Source organism: Hippoglossus hippoglossus, chromosome 3 (genome assembly GCF_009819705.1).
Source record: "Hippoglossus hippoglossus isolate fHipHip1 chromosome 3, fHipHip1.pri, whole genome shotgun sequence".
Lineage (NCBI taxonomy): Eukaryota > Metazoa > Chordata > Actinopteri > Pleuronectiformes > Pleuronectidae > Hippoglossus > Hippoglossus hippoglossus.
In genome coordinates, this window is record NC_047153.1 from 23454131 (window position 1) to 23476520 (window position 22390).

The window sequence follows — 22390 nt, forward strand, 5'->3', positions numbered from 1 at the left end:
AATCTTTGTAGTGACTGATTGAAAATGTTGACTTTGTCTGATTGGGTGGTCAGTGGGCAACATGCTGATTGACTAGTCAGTTCAGGCAGTAAGGGTCAAAAACTAGGCCCAACAGTCACCTTAAATTCAATCAGGCCACATCAAATTGTACTCACTGATAGATATCAGTTTGCTAAATATGCCTGATTTTTCCATGAATTAATCTCTGAATCTCAAAAATGTTAAAGAAAGTGATAAATGAAAAATACCTGGGTCCGCCCCTTTATACAGAACAGCACCAAAATATAATGGGTTCTTTCCTGGCCAATGTCCCATCTTTCCACCAAGTTTCATGGAAATACGTTTCCCCACTTTTTCTGACAAACAAACAGACAAGGGCAAAAACATGATCTCTTTGGTGGAGGTAATTAATGCTCAGAACTCAAAGCTTGTAATTTCAGTTCTATGCACAAACAAGACAATTGAATGACTAAGTGAAACCTCACTGTTGAAAATAACAATTACACATTCACAAAATATTTGTACAGCTGCAAAACAATTTTACATCATTCAAATAAATTGGGTTCATATTAAAGGAATGATAACCATTTCACTATTCTGGTTATACAGCAGTATGTCAGTGTTTCATATATATGCTTCAAAGCAACATTTCCTCAGAAATCCTATTACACTGTGCATTTATGGCCTTCCCATGATAAACAAATGTATTAACTTACACAGTAAACTACACAAGTTAAGCTGCAAGAGCGTTGTCTAAAGCTGCTTTCAGACATGCAGTGAACTCCGCAAATCCTCCATATTTTCTCTGGAGGAGGTGCATGTGTGAACGGTGTGAACGCAAGTGTCCGAGTGTGAGCCTTCGCAGTTTCTTCTGACTTTCTCTACCTGGCCCCCTGGTATAAAGTCTGTTAAAATTCAGGGGAATCCAATGTGAGAACACAGTGGGGGTTCCCTGTTAGATTCACTGCGTTCGAGTGGGGGGGTTGATGATGCACTACAGATGCAAAAATGAAAAAAACTAAAAGAAAACAAATATCTCCCAGTGAAAAAGCAGTGACACACACAAAGAAGATACCAACAAAGATGTCAAGAGAGTTTGTGGTGATAAGCGCTGACCAAGGTGTCGGGGTGCTGTAAACATGATCACGTGATCTCCGCAGCGGAGTTAATACTTAATACTGCCTCTGTCTGCTGCACCAGGCTGCTCCACCTGTTGCCTGAATAATGCAAAGGATTTGTTGCTGTTGTGAATGCATCTGTGCAGAAAACCTCCCGCTGCATTGAGCATGTGTGAAAGGCAAAATCCGGGTAAAGTCCGGACCCCGTTCTCCGGACTTCAACTGCAGGTCATGTCTGAAAACGGCTTAAGAAGATTAACGTCGGCTGTGCTTCCAGCAAAAAGTAAAAACTTTTTTAAAAAAGCGTTAAAAAAAACTGTAGATGTAGAGTACAGTATTGTTGATAATAAAGTCATTAAACTGCAGTTGAGATGTAATGTAAGCAAGTGTATAGGTCACCTTTCTTCAAAACTCCAAAGCAAACTTTAGTTTACACTCCTTGCCTCTGTGCCTGTCCTGAACCAAAGACACTGAGCGGCAGACACCGGCTGACACATGAGAGGAAGGACAGTGTCTCCAGTGCTGTCCTTTCAAAAGGCGTGAATGCATTATCAAACCGTAACCCTGCACAGCAGAGGAAATCTCCATGAACGCCAAGGCTATTACCAACATATGTGAAGAGTTGAAAGCAGCTCAGATCAAAGTCAAAGTGGGAAAAAAAGAACATGTCTAAAAAAGTCAGGCAACAGAGGAGAGAGGATACAGTAGGAAATCGCCCCCTTGCAATGAAGATGGCAGAAACGTTTTTGAGTTTTTTTAATCTTTTTTCTTATTACGCCTTTAAAGATCGCTCAAAAGGATCTTTGCTCCTGCTGGATTGAGTCCACCCTCTGCATTTCACACAACAACAAAACAACATGTCACCACTTCACATTCAGAATCTTGTGATACAGAGAGAAAACATTAGAGTAAAAACAACCATAATACTATCATAATTTAGCTTTAACTATTGCTTGCTGGGCCTTTACCTTCCCATATTCAGGCCTCAGTAGCATGGTGCTAACGTGTGTTTTTATTTTGCTGTAGTACAAAGCTGTTGGGTCTTCCAATACTAATGGCAAATATAGTAAAGCAGGTTTATACAAAGTATGGGATCTAATGGGTTTGACACAATACAGTTTCTTTTGTACTATGATGTTCGCTTTGCAGGCTGAAGGAGAAAAGTGTAGGCTCAGTAGAATCAAATTTCTTCAATATAGCCCCTTTCTGTATTAGCTATGATCACTATAAGCCAGGAAGACATTTCTTAATTTTTCATTATTTCTTCTCACCTACTAAATATATATTTTTTATAAAGTAAGCCTGTTTCAATAGGATACGACTTTAAAAGTGAGTGCCTGTAAATAGATGGCCACCCAGAAATCTCATAAAAATAATAGTTGAAGGTGCCCTGCATAATTAGTTGCAGATATCTGGCTTAGTTGAAAGCCTAACAATAAATATTGCTTTTTTAATCAATTACAATTAAAATAACTCAAAGAAATGTCCAATATTCACACTCTACATGGGCCCTCATTTAATACTGTACTATAACCTTTAAGATGTGTAAATTCCATGTGATTATGATTGTAACCACTTACTTTACACCACTGATGTAGATGACTAATTCTTTTAATAGCTGAGATGTGTGAAGCAGTGGTAATAACCTGGTAAGCTGCGTTACGATAGAAATAAATTGTAATGACGATACAAGTCTTGCACTGCCCCGCTTACACAAATAGACATGTACGTGAGAGGAGGGCATATCACATTGCCAAGAGGCGGCTTCTCTGTGGCTGCCCCGACCAGAGATAAGCTGCTAAGCTGCAGATGAAAGTGTGTGTGCATGTAGAGAGCGTGGCGTGGTGAGCAGCTGTGGTCGGCCAGATTTGGGAGCCTTCTATGACACCAAGGTTAAGATACAGTGGAGAGGAGCTTTATTTCGCCCCACACACACACACACACACACACACACACACACACACACACACACACACACACACACACACACACACACACACACACACACACACACTTCCCCCTACCTTTCATATCAGTCGATCTTGGAAATTAAAGATAAAAATGTATTCATATTGCATTACTTTTAGGTTTACTCATTTGGCACTTTCTATCTAAAGCAACTTACAACTTTAAAGCTTCAGTACAGTAGGAGACCACAAAGTAAGTGTGGAATCAGTTTGATAAGACAAGGTATAGGAGAAGACGTGCACCAAAAGTGCAAAGTAAGTGCTGGTTAGACTTGATGATATGGTGGTAGAGGGTGTCAGGACAAGAGGTGCTCTAGATAGAGATGGGTTTTCAAGAGGTTCTTGAAGATAATAAGGGCCACCCCTGCTCTGATAGCATTTGGTAACTGGTTTCATTCTGGGAACCACAAAAGAGAACTGTCTCTACTGTGAATGCCTTGTGTGCAGGGGTGGCAATGTCAGATGCTGTTCCTTGGAGTTTTGTAGTGGCCGACGAGGAGCATAAGCCTGTATGACTGATTTGAAGTAGATGGCTGCAGACCCAGACGTCGCTCTGTAGCCATAGGTGACTTGATTTTTGTCATGGCTAGCATGGGTAGCCAGTGGAGATCGATGAGTTGTTGAGTGACATGTAGCCTCTTACATTCTGGACAATCTGTGTTTCACAGTCGGGTAAGGCCTGATTTCTCATATGTTGTATAGTGCAAAGTGGTGTAACTGTGAGACAGATGCCTTGTGGTCAGAAGGAGAGCTGGCCATCAAACATGACATCCTGGTTTCTCGTAACCTTGGTTTTGGGCAAGGGGATGGCATTAGGATGTTTGTCCATGCCATGACACATCGAAGGAATTCTCGGTACCCCGATTACGTCCAACTCAGCAAGTTGCTCGAGATGCCCATATCGGAGAAAACCGATAGCAGGATGCAGGCTATCAAAGGCTGGTGATAGGTCCAGCAAGATAAGTACAGAAGACTGAGCTACAGCTCTAGCTGCCCGTTAAGCTTCAGTCACAGATAACAGAGCAGTTTCAGTAGAACCTTAATGCCAGACTGATTTTGATCAAGGAGGGAATTCCGTGTTTATTCCGTTTAGGAATTGTGAAACCTCTTTGACAACCACCCTTGTGATAGTCATAGATAAGAAGTAATGAGACTGGTCAATAGTTCTGAACTTCAGCAGGCTTTTAACTGATCCTCTTTAAATGCAGTTGGAAATGTTCCTAAGCCAGAAAAGCACCTATCAAATGTGGTGGAAGATGTAACTTTGAGGTCGTTGGTGGGAGTGGAGTACAAGAAAACAGTCATGTGACGAGTCAGGAGTTTTTATACTTTTTTCTCAGTGAGAGGTGTGAATAAGATACTGTGCCATAGATCATTGGAGATAGAGAAATACTGTATATGTAGTAAGTGTTCAACATGTTACACTTTGAGGAGCCTTGCACTCAGCTAGAGGGCTGTGTGAGTGGAATGATGGGCTATCAACAGGAGCCAGAGAAGAGTGTAAGAGCTGAGCCGAGTGCTGCATGTTTGCCTTGCTGTTGTGCTGTCCAAACAAAGAGAGAGACGTTAACTGGGAGGACCTGGGGAGAGGTTGTCTTTGAATGTTTCTGAGATTTGATGGCTGCCATGTTTTCAGTAAAGACGAGGCAAAGATATCAGTTGACAGGTCAGTGTCTGGTGGAGGTGGTGCAGGATTGAGTAATATCACTGGCACTGCAGATTTTATCATTGAAATTTTTTTTTGTTTTGGTGATACTGATACTGGATGACAGGGCAGATCAGAGTGATGGACAACCCTTGAAATCAGCAGGGTCACTGGTTTTGTGCCATTTTCTCCGAGCAGCTGTGAGAACAGTACGCAGCTTTCAGATGAGGTTAAGGTTACCAAGCTTGAGGCAGGTTAGAGCGAGCAGGTTTGATGGATACTAGACGCAGGCTATTCAGAGATGAGGTCAGTAGAGTAGATGAACTCTGAGAAATCATTGACTGCTATTGAGGGAACAGTTTGTGGCGGAACAAAACCAGAGGTGGGACACATATAGTGCAAGTGGATTCATGCAGACGCAGTGTGACTGTTAAGAAGTCTGTGGCAGTTTCATATGAGAATCAGGTCAAATTCTTTGCTGACTTTGTGAGTGGGAGGCTGCAAAAACAGTTTTAGGTCAAATGAGCGAATCAGGGACAGAAGGTCAGATTTCTTTACCTTAAAGAAACTCACATCAACCAACTGACACTTGCAGTTGTGCACAATCAATACACCTTCAAATGGCAGCAAGGAACAGATATCTGTGAATGAGATGATGAAGTAGCAGCACTTGCTTTTTCTTAGTGATTCACACACTCTCTGGATTAACAGAACAAAAGGTGTATCTCCGCTGCAGGAACAGATTTTAAGGGAAGATATACTGTATAAAGATGTTAAAACTGAATTTGATCTGTATAGCCAGGCAACATTAAAAATGTTGTCCAGTGTTCTTGTTTTGATCCAACACTCACCATATGGACAGCTCTGTCACTTCCGACAGATTTAGGGATCGCACAGGGTGGAGAGTGCATGTTCTCCATGTTTTCCGCTGGTTAGGTTGAAATGGGGCTTTATCGTAAGTGGAATATGGTTTGAGAAAGAGTGTCTGTCTGTTTTTGTTTTATTTATGTATTTCTTGGCCCTGTGAAAGACTCACAGCCTGCCCAGGCCTCCACAATCCTATATGGGATAAGAGGATACAGACAAACTCCTATTGCATATGATCTACATCCAGCTTCTATGAGGATCAGATCCATCAACAATCCAACAAAGTGAATTGCAAAATTATCGAGTAAGAATCTGACATCTCAAATAGAAAAATAGTAGAAAATGATCAGATATAAGTATGTTAATAATATTGGTTGTATGAGAATATCTATTATCTTAAGGAAAACATACAGTATTGTTTATTTACTTTCTTGCAGAGAATTAAATAAGATGAATACCTCTCTCATGTCTGTAGTGTCCCTATCTAGCTACCATCTATTGTGGCTTAGCATATAGACTGGAAATAAGTGGCTCCATTTAATATTTCACCTACAGACACCTCGCAATGTTACAGCTCATTCTTCCTCAACAAGAAGGTTTTATTTCCCAAAAATGAAAGACATGCATTAAAATAGATGTTGTTCCAGCATAAATAAACAAAAAATTCATATTGTTAACCGGTATTATTTCAAAATAATGTTTATTATAAATACACATGCACTGTGCAAATCTGCACACCAATACACATACTACTGGTGAAAACTGAAATGAAATGACTCGATAAGTCAGTCAGTTTATAAGGAACAGGTTCATACTTTAATAAAAGGGTATTTCCCTTGGCACAGATCTGCTATCAAATAAATAGAGCAATTAATCAAGTACAATCTATCTCAACTAAACAAAGTCATGAAAAACAATAGGAGGAAGGGGGGAAAGGGAAAGAATAGCTAGTGCTAAACAATTTTCCTTTACAACAAATACCAAGTGTCTGTGTGTGGGCACAAACAGCTTGTGGTGGAGAGTTATTCCTCCCTGCTGAGTCAGATTGGTGTGGCGGATACTGCATTATGAGTACTAGCTGACAGTAGGCAAGTGAGATAGCTTGACAGTCATCAATTACAAATAAGACTTAATTTCTTTCTACATGATGCTGGTTTAACCTCTGTAGTCCACTATATACATCAGATTTTTTAGAAAATGTTGATACACATTGATATTAGTGGAGCATTAAATACTGTAGTAACATGGACATGTGGCTCTGGATATCCTATACAACAGGACAGAAGATTGTGTGACATGATTTGACTTTTGTGTTCCAAATGGAGACATTCATAATTTGAAGGTTTAAAGTTACACCTGCTCTCGCATCATAATGGCAAACAAAATAAAATGTAGATTTAAACAGGATGGCTGACAACTTGGCTGCTGGTAAAATGAAAAAAACGCCAGCACATGATCTTTTTTTCTCTCAAAATATAGATACATTTCCATGATGTGATGAGACAGGAGAGGGATAGTGGCAGTGGGAGGTTACGGTTTTCACAACCCTAAATAAATGCTGTTGAGGTTCTCTTGAGAAAAGCAAAACATCCCTTGTTGCTCCTGTGACAGTGCTTTGTGGCCAAAGGTATGAAAGTACATTTGTAGTTTATAGAGTAGTTGTTAGGTTCTAGTGTGACTTCAGGTTACTCTATGCATATGAGGCAGGGAATTAACAAGAGCAATGTGTCTGTAGTTAAACTCTGGCTGAAAGAAATAAAAACAAATTAAACTTGACTGTTGGTCTGACTGATCTTTTTAGCCAATTCCCTTCATTCGCCTTTGCTCAACTCGTGAATCAGACCTCCCTGCTGGACAAACAGTCACCTTATTCCACACTGCTTATATTTAGAGCCATACATCAGTATCTACACTTATTTCAGAAGAGGTGAAAGAATCGACAGGAGCTACAGTGTTATGAGGGGTCCAGTGGTGAGGACTCGTCCAGGAAAAGCAGTGTGAGGTTAAGAAGCTGAGGTATGGAGCGCAGCTGTGATCTTCCTCGGGGAATGACGCCGTTTTAACCACTGGGTCCCGTGAGATGACCCGTCTGACTGGTGCCTCCCGCTAAAGGACAGCCTGCAGCTGTGAGAGGACATCTCAGTGCGGAGGACAAGTCTGGCATACAATGCATTCTTGCTCATCACAAAAACACACGTGCCTGCGACAGAATCCTACAGTCTCCTGGATTGTTTGGGAATGAAGCCTGCTAACGAGAATGTGTTCTCCCCTCTGTATGGGTGGGCTACCTTGGAGCGAGGCACTTAAACTCTCATTGCTCCAAAGGTTGAGAAACATACTCCACTACAAAGAAGAAACAGGAAAGTGCTGTAGATTATCAGTAGGAAAAACAGTCCAGGGGAACACTTCACTCCGCTGCCTCTGTCAGACCAGATGTGACGCAGGTAAAAACACTTTTTTTCTTTGCATGCTGGTCCCATCGACCTCTGCATGTTTACTGCAGCGCCCACAGAGCATCATGGGACAGGACAAGCAGACAGTCCCTGTTGGCAGGAGAGCAGCAGCGGTGAGTTATGGGTCTTGCGGAGACTGCGGGCCGGGCCCAGTGTCATCCAGCACCAGAGGAATGAGACAGCTGAAAGAAGAAAGACCTGCTGACAGCTGGAAACACAGGGAGGAGCCATGTGACCTCAGTGCCAGGGGCCAGACAACAGAACTGCTGGAGAAAGTGCTGGCCTTAAAGTCACACAGTCCAAAAAGAATATCGTGGCACGTGACAACTCCGTGGATGTGAATGTGAATCTGCTTGGATCTAAAGCGGGGCACTCGTGAAAACTTAAATGCACGCTCAGCATTTCTTGACATAAATAACTTGTCAAAAAAAGGTCAAACTCCATACTGATAAATATATACACCAACATCTGATTGGCTGGGTGTGACAAGGTTTCAGCTTATGCAAAATAGGCAAGAAGGCCTGAGAAATAACTGGTTTACACAGCTACAGACATTCTCTTATTCTGTATTTAAGTGTTGATGGGACTAAAGATATGGGATTTAACTGCTGACCATTTCAAAATGAATTGACCTTTTGGTTCCAGGAACTTAACAAAAGCTTTATAGTTTTTGCATTTCAATGGGTTAAGGCTGATGATATTCTTAGCTTTAATGCAGATATAACATCTACACAAAGGCCGCTCAATTACAGCTAAGCTCACATGAACTAAACCCCATTATTATGCTTTGATATGTTTTTTAAAGTACAGCCATGTACCATGAACACTACTGAACGATTCTGCAGCACTGTTGAGAGTTGGGATTTCACTCATTCAGCCATAATTACTTGGTCACGTTTACATATCACATCCAATGGCATAGAGAGTCGAAGCAGAGAGAGAATGAGTGAGAAATACACATTCTTGTCAAACGGGGGCTCCTAGTGGTCTTATAAAATACGGCTGAGTAGGAAAGCAAACAAGAGCATCAGATAGTGAATACAAAGATATCACATTATCAATAAAGCTTGTAAAATTGATAACAATATATACCTTATGTACAGTAAATATTAGTTAATAAAAGTAAGGAGCTTCTCGACACTTCAGTACAACAGATTGTGACACAATTCCTATTCTTTCAAAAAAATGTTTCCAAGTAATTTGAAAATAACCTCTGAATGCTTAGTCAAAGTCACCATTATAACAACAATTAGGAGAAAATTAGAGGTAGCAGCGGATTTGGGATCTTCTTTTTTTTTTTTACTTGATAACATTTCAGCATTTTCCTTCCCATTAAACTTGCTGACGGGGTATTGCGTGCTCAGATCAGAATCTTCATCTTCAAAAACCTGCCTGACAGTCAGCTTTAAATAATCACGCACCCATGAGCGCACTTCTCAAGTGGTTTTCAACAGACACCAGTGTCGTGACACTCACACTCACACACACACAGACACACACACACACACACTCTTGCTACACCCACACATTCAAACAATATTCCACACACACACAAACTCTTGCTATGCCCTGCTCTCCTACCACCTATATTCCTTCATATATTTTCATCTTTACACCAGTCTTTCCTCCTGTCTTCCCTCCTGTTCCTTAGAAACCTTTGGGCTTAGTGGTCTGGAAGGGTTGTGGTGCTGGTTTGGAGCCGTAGAGTTCATCAGGTAGTGGGACACCAGGTCAGAGGGGAGAGGAGCTTCTGAGCTGTTTATCACATCTGTCCCTCCATCCCTCCTCTCCATCCCCAGCTGTGATCCTCAGTCCTGCTGCATACCCAAGCTTCTGTTTGTCTGACCAACCTCTTTCTAACACTGGTTGTTCCCACCTCAGTACAGGATCGCCCCTCCAGTGACCCCCATCTCCTCCCCTTGTCCCATGTCGACTACAACGCCACTGGACTGCACAGTGTTTGAGGAGGAAGGCCACTGCAAGTCAGTGTCTGCAGGTCTGGCTGCGGTATGTGGGGCTGCAGGAGTGCTGAGCTGTCCCAGGCAGAGTGGAAATTCAGGACTGATAAAAGTGGTGGTAGTGGTGATGGTGTTCGTGGTGGTGATGGTGCTCGTGCCGCTGCACCACTTGCGCAAGCCCCCCCTCATATAGCAGCACGCTGGGCAGGTTTCTCACCTGCTCCTTCTCCACCACTGGTCCCGAAGCCGCCAGAGGGCCTAAGGCACGGTAGCCCTGGCTCTCCTTGGACCGCTGCTTGTGCTTGCGGTAGGGCGCTGCAGACTGGTGAGGAGGGGTCTGGCTGGGCAGGGCAGGGGGAGGAGGAACACCTCGGCTTCTCATCACCCTGCCACTGGTCTGTGCAGGAGGTGTGCGGCTGTGGGACTTGGGAGAACGGATGGCATGTTTCCCTGAGTCTTGGCCTCGCGGCCGGGGAGGGTGGAGGTTGTCTGGGGCGACAGTGTCCACAACGGTCGGCAAGCGGCGGTGGTGGGAATGGGAGTGGCCGTTTTCCGGTTCGTGGGAGCGAGAGCGAGTTTGGTTGGACGAGCGGGTCTGGGGCTCTGCCTTTGTCGGCTCTGGGACTGGAGCTGTGAGACAGACACGGATATTTATTCATTTTAAACAAGCAAGGAGAAACAATTTCATCACAGGACAGGTACAATTATAAAATTCATTACATTGGCACTTATGACCCAGCAAAACAGGAGAGGAAAAAGAAACCAACTATGTGAAAATTATAGTGCCAGCAGCTCAGATCCACTCAAAAGCTCCACGTTAAGATTCTAACATCTTTGTATTAGGTTCTATCTTCTGCTGAAGACACACAGTGACTCAGAGCACATCTCTGTTAGCACCTTCCTAACAGAACCGATATTAAACTAATCATATGTCATCACTAACCATCAGATCAAGGCCACTGCTCATTAGACCTAATATTTCACTTCTCAGCAGCTTGTTCTGTTGATGGGCTTCAGCCTTGAACACTTGGTATATTGTGCTTGCCTCAGCCCAGATGTTTGTACTGGCGAGGAGCTCAGCGGGCTGGTAGTTCTACCTAATGGCTCCAAGCAGGTGCCGCAGTAATGAGGGCCCCTGGATGCAGCTTCAAAGGGGCCACGGTCTGCGTTTCTTCCTCCCCTCTCCCCCTCCTTACCCCCCTGGCCCCGGTCCACTCACCGGCTCCAAAGCGGGACGTGTAGTTTTCGATGCCTGCCAGGTCCAAGTAGTGGTTCCTGCGTTCCAGGTTCTCATCCACACAGTGGCGCTGGCAGCCCGGCTGGGTGTGGTGGTCACTGTGGTGGCGCCTGTGGACACAAGCGGCACCTTTCATTAGGTAGCATTTTTGGTCAGCAGTGGTAGTGCTCGCATAGAGTAAAACTAGTGTTCCTTATGATCAGGCAGCTGCAGAGTAATTGTTAGAGAAGTGAGATTGTGACTAGAAAATCACAGGTTTAAATCTCCACTGTATGAACAGAGGTCTGACTCCTCCTGGGTACAGCGGAAGGGCAAAACTAATTTAAGAATATACGACTATTGCAGATCCCAAGTGTGTGAACAACAGCTGCTCCTTGCAACTATTCAGGAGGAAATGTCTAGTTCACTGTGTCAGAAAAAGTAGATGCTCAAACCAGTGATCTCATAAAAACAATATGATAATAACAAACTCCTCCTGCAGACACAAGTTTGAATAATAGAAATTAAAGTGTGCAGGGGAGGTGGTTTACCTTAGGAGTGCTCGACTCTTCTTGTCTGCACTCTTGGGGTCTTCTATACACTTGTCATTTTTCTCTCTGGGGTGGGACAACTCTGTGTATGTGTGAAAGACAGGGGGCTATTATCAAAGAGAGCTTCACACAGCGGCCACATACACACACACAAATACACAAACATACACCTACACACGACAACAGTCACACAAGCCTCAGAAGAAAGCAACCTTTGTTTGGGGGGTTTTACTTTGAAGATCTATAGAAAAGGAAAAACAACAATGCTTCATTTATTCTATTTTCAACTCCCAGCCTCTTATAAGGCGTGGAATGAAAAAAAATAGTTTATTAAGGCTGCAAGATCTGATGCAGTTTGAAATTAGCATGAAGGCAACCGGCGATATTTTCAAAGCTCGCTCTGTTTGAATCTCTTGACGGATATTTATAGCCGAAACAATAGGATGCAAACACACAGGAATATATACTTTTTGAGATATTTTTCACTGACTACTTGTTTACCAAGTCATCAGTGAGAAAAGTTAAGTTGAACGTAGCTATATTTTCCCGGCAGCTCCAAGAAGGGGTGCAGGAAGAGAGGGGGGAGACGAGAGGAAAAAAGGGAACTTTGGAGAAAAGAAAAATGGCTGTGGTTATCAAAAGGACTCGGCAGATCTCTTAAGGTTTCTTTCAGAGTATTTGAAGGCACTGAGGGAGGGGGCCCACTCTTGGCTCTGTCACTCCCCCCCATCATTAAAAATGAACCCCATTGAGTGAGAGAGATGGAGCGACTCCGAGACTGCACGGAACAAAGCTCTGACAGGCCTGAAGCAGCCGCCTTTCTGCATGACAACAAACACGTCTCTGGCTGAGCTGACAGCAGGCAACGCGAGGGGGACCCCAAAATGCCCTCACTTCTCCTCCGCCGCCGCCCCCCACCCACTGTGATAATGCGGCTTTTACCTGCTGCACCCTGCGTACAGCTCCTCCACCGCTGGCTGGAATCGGGAGCCACAGAGAGCTTGACCCTCAGCGTCTTGCTGCTGCTGGGAGAATGGTTGACGGAGGCGTCCACAACCTCGTAGATGGTGTGCAGCAGGCTGGTGATATCCTGCAGGAGAGAGGTTATGGGAATGTGTTCAATCTTTCAAGCTTTTTGAGTCACAATCACTTGATCACAAACTGATTTTTTGGGGGGGATTTTTGTTATCATTGGTGAGGAGACTCAGAATTTCAGGGCAGATATTTTACAGAAAAGGGGGAACATGATGTTGGAGACTCTTCTTATTACTGCACTGTTTGATTTCACTATTCTGTAGCTTTGCGCATGTATCATGAACTTCATGCTAGCTAGGAATTTAAAGAAGTGACTCAGACAACAGTGAACAGAGAAACACTGATGTCAGTTGTTTTAGCTCGGCTTTCCAAGTGAAGCGATCAGACAGGGGTGTAGAGACAAGTTATAAATTCATAAAAAGAAACGTCTTGGCGGTAGCAGAGGAGGCTGACTGAGATGTCAGGCCTGATATGACTCATGTTACAGCTGTGAAGGCTCTACACACTCTCTGTTTAATTCCTCAATGCCTCTTAAATGACTGATATCACACCTACATAGGGGGTAGCATCAATGTAGGTTTTCAAATATTTGTGCTAAACAGCATGTATCAGAAGCATACAAACCGAATTTTCATGTATAGGTCATTATAAAGCTCTGCCTAAGGATCACAGAGAAATAAGGAAAACAAAGAAAAAGAAAAATTATCAATAACTTAAAAATTAAAAGTGAAACCACAGTAGCTACAGTACGAGGTAACTAACCACATTTGGACGACCTAATATGAATAATGCCGTCTCAAGTGGCTTTTCAGAAGCTGTACCTTGCACTGAGGAATAGCAACAGCACAAGGTCTTTTCAAACCCAATTATATTTGTACTTCATCTGGTATAGGAGTGAAACTTATACAGTATCTCAAGTGTTTTTCTTAGTGCAGCTTCATCATCAGAGCTCATCTGACAAAACTGCTGAGGATTGAAGCCTATGCGACACAAAGCCTATGCCATTCTGACTCACGGCAAAAAAGGACGATTATGAATTCTTCAGGGCCCGGTTCCACATACTGGTTTCAGATATAGACGAAATGTGCAAAAAAAAAATAATAAATAGAAATATCAGTTTTGTGGCTTCCTTCTCTTTTTTATTTGTATGAAAGGGTGAAAAAAAGGGTTGGAGAAGAAAGCGTTTCGTTCCTCCTCCAAGCCGCTGCCGCCTGCCGTCTCATGAGCCATGGAGCCACAGGCAATGCCAAGAAAGCTGCACAGCCAACTACACAGAGGACAGCTCCGAGTCTCTTTGCGCTGTTTCAAGTTGTTCAAAAAACAGGGGCCTTTCTGGATGGGAGCTAAGATCTGTACCAGGCAGACGCAAGACACAAGGTACCTCGCAGGAGATGGAAAAAAAACAGACAGTTCTGGATTTGGTTCTTACGAGTGAGAATGTGTTGGAGGTCTAGAACTTCTATCCTCCCTTTGTTTTGGGGTGTGGCAACACCAGGAAAAGAGGAAGTTATGGATTCATATCCAGGCAAATATGGGATGGGGATTTCTACAACAAGCAAGCTGCTGAGTAACATTTTTGGGGCAGTCCCATAAATGTTTAATTTGTATTAATGCAATGAAAATGTAGGGGAAACTGGCAAAACTAGGTATATTTTTCCAGAAAAGTGAGCGAGTAAATCTTGTGTGGTGTTGGCAGATGTTTTGTTTTAATAATTATTACCTCTCTGGTGACTTTGCCGTTGTTGTCAAAGTCGTAGAGGGTGAAAGTCCACTCCTGCCTGTTATCCTCCTCCACAGACACGGCACACTCCAACTCCTGAAACAGCAGAACATTAGCCTATCAACATTGTCCACTGCGTGTGTGTATTTGTATGTGTGAGTCCATTGCCCCAGTTTCATCCAGAGGGGAAGTAATAAACGTCCTGTTCAGTGTTGACACTCACTTCAAACTGGAGCTGTTTCTGTGGCCCTGCGGGAGATTGGCTGTCCCTCTCCTGCATCTTCTCCTCCACACAGCAGCTGCCTGTCTTCTCCGGGGGTAAAGCCACTGCAGCGACACACACACACACACACAAAGATAAAAGAGAGAGCCTGAGGATGGAAATGTTGGGTGCAGTCATAACCTGAGGATACGTCGTCGCCTTTAAGTTTTGCTTGTAAGCTCCTGCTTCTGAGTTTGGCAGCTGCAATTAAGTTGTGTCACACATTCAAGCATTTCTAGTTAGAATTAAATCCTCAGTCAAGATTTATTGTAATATATTTACAATAAATCATAATCATAATATATAAATTTAAAAGTGGTGGCTTGCAGATGAGAATTCAGCACTTGTATAATACAGTAAAGTATTAGTGATAATATTAAAAAGCACTAAGACTAATGACAGGCCTAAAACACCATAAGTAAACAATCATAGTACATTGAGGTCAGTCCAGGGTTCAGCAAAATTCAAGAATATGCTATTAAGTTATTTTAAGGTGCTTCTGCCTGTACTGAACGCACTTATTTCTTATATTAAAATTTATAATAAGTAACTTATATTGAGTTCCATGATAAATAATAACTTTTTTTCAGAATCATTGCAGAGAAGAATCAAAACATCAGAACTGGAACTGGAGCCCAAACTGTGCATAAACAATAATTATCACCTTGTGGTAGTATGCGCATCCAACCACCAGTCAAGTTGTAATTTACATCCATGTCTGTCCAGACTCATAAGCTATGTAGTGCAGACTTTAAAATAAGTTAATAAAAGGTATAAAGTGAATTTTATTCTTGAATTATGGCCATAAATGTGTTTTCATCAGGTCACAGTGACCTTTGACTGTTGACCAGCAAACTCTAACGAGTTCATTGAGTCCAAATGGATTTTTGTTGCCAGATGTAATGAAACTCCCTCAAGGCATTCCTGAGATATCGCATCCTCAAGAGTGGGATGGACGTGAGGTCACAGAAATCTAATCAGTTCATCCTCAAGTCCAAGTGAACATTTGTGCCAAATTTAAAGAAATTCCCTCATGGAGTGTCTGAGATATTTCACGAGAACGCGACAGATGGACAAACAGAAAACTTAACGAATCCCGCCACTGCTGTCGTCGGAAATCAGGCATGTAAATGCTGAAACTATGACGGCACTGATGCTCTTGGGCCAACAGCTCTTCCATCAGCCACATATATAGAAATATTTTTTTCAATTCTCAGCTACAGTATATATATCCCAGTGGTTTCAAAAGGGGATGTCAAACATAAAACCGAATGGTATGACATGACAGACTATCAGGTGGCATACGAATAAAAACGACTAAAAGAGCATATGAACATCAAAGAGCTATATGAGGCCCCCTGAGTACCCAGCTCCGATCCGCAGAGCTCATCATTTTATGGAATGACATAAGACTAGAAGGAGACGGTCGGGAGGGAGCACTAATCTGTCATATGCACTCAGTTGAGTGCATATATAACCAGTTGGTTACACTGATGGCCAGACCAACCCGTGGAGAGCCTAACAACAGGCTATACCATAGAAATCAATGAAAGTTTCACTGTACGACACTTTATAGCAGAAATGTACACAGAAAAAGTCAACCTGAGAATTAGGGCTTCACAGTATTAGGAAAACATCCATAAGCGATAGGGTTGTTGAATGTTGCAATGAAGATATGACTTGCGATAAATAAACACATGCTTTAGTATACGGTGTTTAAGTCTTGCTGCTTTGGTTTCACTCCTAACATAGACCCCATACAGTGAGTAGCCTATGCAGACACTGAAAAAAGGAAATGCATTATTTCCATTCCAACAACATGGTTTTATTTTATACAGCTCCACAGCCCGAGAGAGAGGGAGCACAGCCCAGCCACAGCGCCACCAAGTCCAGGGCAGACACCCAGGGAGCCATGCACAGCTTACAGTGCTCATTTTGGGTCTCATCATACATGTTTGGACCGTAAAAAAGTTATGTTTTAATTTCTACCGAATCGATCCAAACTGAGAGCCCGTCATCTCCTCCGACTCTACATACATTGTCCAAGTTAACAAATTCTGTGGTTTTTACCTACTCTGAGTTTACACATGTCCGATTACATTGTATTTGTGGGTGTCTGTGTGTCTGCGTGTCAGCGAGAGAGGAAGAGAGCGAGTGGCCGGCTGATGAATGCGTGCGCCGCTCTGAAGAAAGTTTAACGGTTGAAAGTTATCAACCGTTTCTAGACATCAATTTGGCCCGGGACAAAAGTCACTAGCAGTTTCCACTGTACTACAATTTTGTCGGGAGGCGGAGGGGGCACGGAATTTGACGGAGGCAGCTCGCAATTCTTTATGTATGTAATTTATTATCTGGGGTAGTAGGGCTCTATCTGATTGATTATATTAAAATATATTAACATGCAGGGCATGAATGCATGCAAAAAACATATTGAGATCAGATACATATTCCATGTTCACAGTTTATGTTCTGCAAACTGCTCTTGAAAAACATAAAAAAATAAATAAATAAGAAAGCCTTATTTGGCAAAGTTAAGCTAAGTGGAAAAAACTTCTGGACAAGCCCTCTGAACCAGCACCATAATGCAATGGGTTCATACCACATCCATCCACCAAGTTATGTGGTGATCCATCAAATAGTTTCTGCCTAACAAACAAACAGAACAGTTGGATGTTTTAGTTTCAATGGTGGATGTTAACCCACATCTAAGGCTACCACAAATCCTTCTCTGCTTTGACAGCCACCATTTGTTTGACACATGGGCCGCAGATACACACCATGCCTGTTACAGATCTTTTTTTGCTTTTTTGTGTCTGTCACGTGTCTGCAGATAATCCGGAGGCTCTCACTCTGACAGTTCACACACGCACCTCCTCTGGACAAAGAAACATCCTTGCTTCATCTTCATGGATGTCACCATGGATTTTCTCTGAAGCTTGTCACAACTCTGTAGCCACTGTATGGTTCACCTCTGTTCATTTGCTTTGCTTTACATAAGCACACCCCCCCAACCATCCAATCACAAACCTGTAGTCCAAGAACACACCCATAAACCCACACAAACCACACCCCTATTTTTCCATCCTCCTCCACTCCTCGCTCCTCCCGCCACACTTTGAAGTTCCATTCTCAAACCTTTTGGAAGAGGATCAGACGGGCTGTAAAACAGAATCACTAATTAATTAAGCCAAGTCAAATCTGAAACACTGTTTGTTTGCTCGCCAACAGAGCAGACACAACAGCCCAATTTCTTTCCTCCTGATCCAAAGCAGATCAAAGCAGACCTGTCTCATCCCTGGATAGTGGAAAATGCCAGAAATGAAAGGCATCATCCCAGGGAGCTTTCAGCAACTTTTTGGAGAGGAGCAGCATTTGGGGTCCCGCTGCTTGATCATCTGAGGTGCTCAAAGGGAACATTGTGCGCAAGGGCAAATCTGTTCCGTAGCAGGCTCAATATGGTGGTGAGATGCTTATCTCCGAGTTAATGAAATGCCGGGAGGAGTAACAGTAATCTGCTATCACCCTCCCCCCGTGACCCCCCCACCACAGACATAAGCCAGCTCTTTATGAGAGAAGCTGCCGCAAGGGGATTGGCTGCACATCAGATCTGAGGGGCAACACGAGGGCAGTCGAGGCTGGCAGCCTCCATAACGGACCTTTTCCAGCATCCCTATATGTTCACAAGTACATGCATACACTCATCACACCCAGCTTAGCTAGGCTACTTTATTACACATAACTGATCCTGTCCTCTCCTTTCGACAGCACAGTGCTGGGTACCAAGGAGATTTTATGACATGAACAAGACACATCTTATATTCTAGTGGTATCATAGTAACCAGCTGTGCTGTTCAGCCACCACATGAACAGATGTGATATTATCTGAAGCGAGGTGCCTCTCAGAAGGATATAGTACGTATTACATTGCTGCAGTACCAATGTTACGTATCATCAAGACTTTTTCATCACCAAGCCCTTCATCCCACCATTACAATTTTTACCAGAGAGTTAGTTCTTTTTTAGTCCACACAAAACTATCATTGGAGGTGCTTCCTTAAATCCAAAAGAAAATAGGCTTTTCTGTACCGTACGTTGTTTGTCCTTTCATATTCTCTTTAGTTTCTCGTTTCTATTGTACCCAACATTTTTTAAATCTTTTGACAGTGGATGTTGGCATAGCACTAGAATTCATGCAGGGGATGTCATAATCTTCCGCAGCTGTCCTTATTTGGTTAAGCAACTTCTGTGCGGACAAATTATTCCATACCAGAATTATGAACTGTTAAATTGTTTTCATGAAAATATATTATGAGATTAAACAAAATGCATTGACACAGTAGCTGCAAATTAAACAATTTCTCTGGAAGTCAAAATAACTTAGATGCATCTATCTCTGGCTGAAGTCCACACTCCAAAACCATGTTCAAAAGTGTGCTGGTTGATAAAAAGCCTGCTGGTATAAATATAAAAAAAAGCTTGTTGATTACTTCAATCCACAAAATGTATCATTCACACACAGTAACACAGTGCATCTATCTGCAACACACTCTATCACACATCACTCGCACACTGCCGGCACAGCAATAGGGGGCAATTTGTTGTTAGTATCTTGCCCAAGGGCAATGCCTGCCGAATGAGGGAGACAGCTCTACCTCCTGCCCCCAAATGACACATTTTCCTCTTATGAGTGAATTTGCCTTGGTAATAATCTTATTATGTATTCTGGATATATGTAAATATTAACACATTTTCTATGGAATCTTTTACTGAAGTAACTTATCTTGTTATTTTGTCTCTTTATCATGGAGAATGAACAGTATACTCTTATTTTTAACATCAGTCTTGAAGGGAGGACAGGCTCGGACCAGACTTGGGCTCAACCCAATGACTAAACATAATTTATCAGCTGCTAGTTTGTCTGCTCTCCAGTGATGCAGAACTAATATGAAAGTTTCTGCTACACTTCCAAATTCTGGGCTGCTCTCGTTCGACTTTTCACTTCAGCCTGCACCTCACGTCCAATCCAGTCTTTAAATGGGAGTGAGAAACTCTCTGCTCCCGGAGCTCTTGATCCAGGATCACATCAAATCAGGGGGAAAAACATGGGAGGAATGGAGGTATTTAGCAGAGCACTGCCATGGGGAGGAGTGGATAAGAGATGGCAGAATTGGGAGGGAAGGTAAAGAGGAACTCATTAGCACGTTGTTGGGAGCTTAGACAATGGGTGAGGACAGGAAGAGCCAAACAAATCCACAAACACTAGTTTTTGCAGGTTTTCATTTGATTTTAAAAAACGGGCTCCAAATGAGTCAGTGTAACCTTTGATGATTCCTTTGATGAGGAGCAGTGGGCCTACCTTCTAAGCGGTAATGTTCATCACCGATCCCCTCAGCGCATGCTTCAACCATGGAGCCCTGGAGAAAGAAAAGGAAAGAGAACAGGACACATATAATTGTTGTTTCATGTCTCATAGGGGAGTATAATTTTTTCTCACAAAAAACAAACTTCTTTAATGTTGCAGATCCATTACACAGCTTTCCAACACAGAGTTGCTTGCGAATATTTAAAATTATAGCGTTTATATATCTATTTATGAACAAAATTTGACAGCTGTGAGCTGAGCTTTAACAGTGGCGGAAAGTTGAAGAGGATAGTAATTGTAGAGCTGAAACAAACTGAGCGTAAGACTGGCACTCAGCATTGTGACTATGAAAAAGTATCTAAATCACCACTGCCGAGCCCTGCAGAGAATTCTGGGAATGAGGCCTGGTAGTAGGGTTATTTCGGCAGCGGGCTATGGTTGCAGAGATACGTTCAGAGGCTTGTTTTTGTCCCGGACCATTTTCACCCAGGCCCCCTCTCCTGGCAGTTCTATCTGCATACCACAGAGACGGGAGCGACATGTGATACCCGGGCTTCACTGTGGAACAGTCTGGCTCAGGTATCCATGAAGCATTACAGTCATCTGGCCCCAAAAAACATTAATCATGGGGCTGACAAACGCATATACACAAAAAAAAAATATTATGCCTAAAACTGTGACTTTTTGTATTTTAATTACATATTAAATTTCCATGTAACTTTTTTAAATAAATTGGATGTAAAGGGTCACTTTAAATGAATGTTTTCTATCATGTTGAGTTATCAAATAACTTGAATCATTTGATTAAATAATGTCTACATAAACATACATTAAACACAAAATTCAGTCAGCTTAGTCAATCATCAAGATAAACTGTAAAGACTGTCAAGACAGATCATTCACAGCAGACTTATCATAGTCAATGATTGACCTTAATAATTAATAATTAACCTCATAAAAGTCCTTCAACGTAAATGTAGCAGCATGTGAGTTCATTGTGTACATGCTGGCATTTTCATAAGTGTGTGGGTGTGTGTAAGAGGCGAAGCTGTGACAGTGTGAAAGGAGATTTCTGTGTAATCCAGAGACGTAGAAGGTCAGATGGTGTGATCCTTCCCCCCTCACACCAGTGGCAGCCAGGCTGCATCACTGTGGGTGGCCTCAGGAAGAGAATACAGCAGATCACAGGACTGACTGACTGACTGGCTAAAGCAGGAAAAACTTGTTTTTGTTGTAGGTATGAACAGGTCATCACACATTTCGGCATAGCTTTTAATGCAGGTCTGACACTGCTCAGCTTTCATATGATAAAAGTGTCACCAGTAGTTTCTCTCGCTGTTTTCAGACATAACCTGCAGGTAAAACGCTTTTGGAGTTTACCCACAGTCTGCCTTTCACACATGCACAACGCATCGGGAGGTTCTCTGCACAGACGCGTTCACAACAGCAACAAATCCTCTGCATTATTCAGGCGAGAGGCGGAGCAGCTGGGTGCAGCAGTCAGAGACAGGGAGCGACACATTAACTCTGCGGCAGAGATCACATGATTTTCGTCAGCTCTTAACACCCAAAACTCTAGGTCTTCTTTTCGTTTATTTATTTTATTTTTGCGTCTGTAGCGCGTTAGAAGCGTCATTCACCCCCCCACTCGCTTGCAGTTAATCCAGTAGGAGATCCCCTGCTGTGTTCACACATCAAATTCTCCTGGATTTCTACAGACTTTATACTAGAGAGCCAGGCTGAGAAAGTCCGCAGAAACTGCAGATTCTCTTACTAGGACATTTGCATTCACACATGCACCTCCTGTGGAGGAAATACGGAGTATCTGAGGAGTTCATTGCATGTCTGACAGTAGCTACTGATAACTGAAAGATTGGGTAAGGAACAGAATGCAATTGTCTTTCAATTAAATACATTCTGCATCAAACTGCACAATTAACAAGGCCGGTGTGATGTCATGGAATCACAAGCAGAATGCTTTTATATTGAAATAAAAGCAAATGGCGCGCCCATTCGAGGCAAGTGGGAGAGAAAGAGGAAGACATTTTTAAAAAAGAGACAGCCATGGAACCACAGTACATGTGCACACCACACAGGTGCCTGACCATCATGAATGGGCTGTGCATCAGTGAACACCCACCCCCAAATGGGATTCATTCATGTATATTTAATAGAGGATGGTTACTTCTACTGGTCTTGCATTTGTAGGATTTGTGGTGCTTTCTGTGGAATCCAC

At 42.7% G+C, this 22390-nt stretch overlaps 1 protein-coding gene across 1 annotated transcript in view; it reads right to left on the reverse strand.

Moving 5' to 3' along the window:
• Window positions 1–6281: 6281 nt before the first annotated feature.
• Window positions 6282–22390, reverse strand: part of nkd1 (NKD inhibitor of WNT signaling pathway 1) — a 34526-nt gene continuing 18417 nt past the window's right edge. Inside the window, exons 4-10 of the mRNA XM_034580477.1 lie at window positions 20149–20206; window positions 14754–14857; window positions 14531–14626; window positions 12718–12865; window positions 11776–11857; window positions 11228–11355; window positions 6282–10638 (exon numbers count right to left, since the gene is read on the reverse strand). Coding sequence (XP_034436368.1) covers window positions 10106–10638; window positions 11228–11355; window positions 11776–11857; window positions 12718–12865; window positions 14531–14626; window positions 14754–14857; window positions 20149–20206 — 1149 coding nt within the window. The 3' untranslated portion in view covers window positions 6282–10105. The remainder of the gene's footprint in view (window positions 10639–11227; window positions 11356–11775; window positions 11858–12717; window positions 12866–14530; window positions 14627–14753; window positions 14858–20148; window positions 20207–22390) is intronic.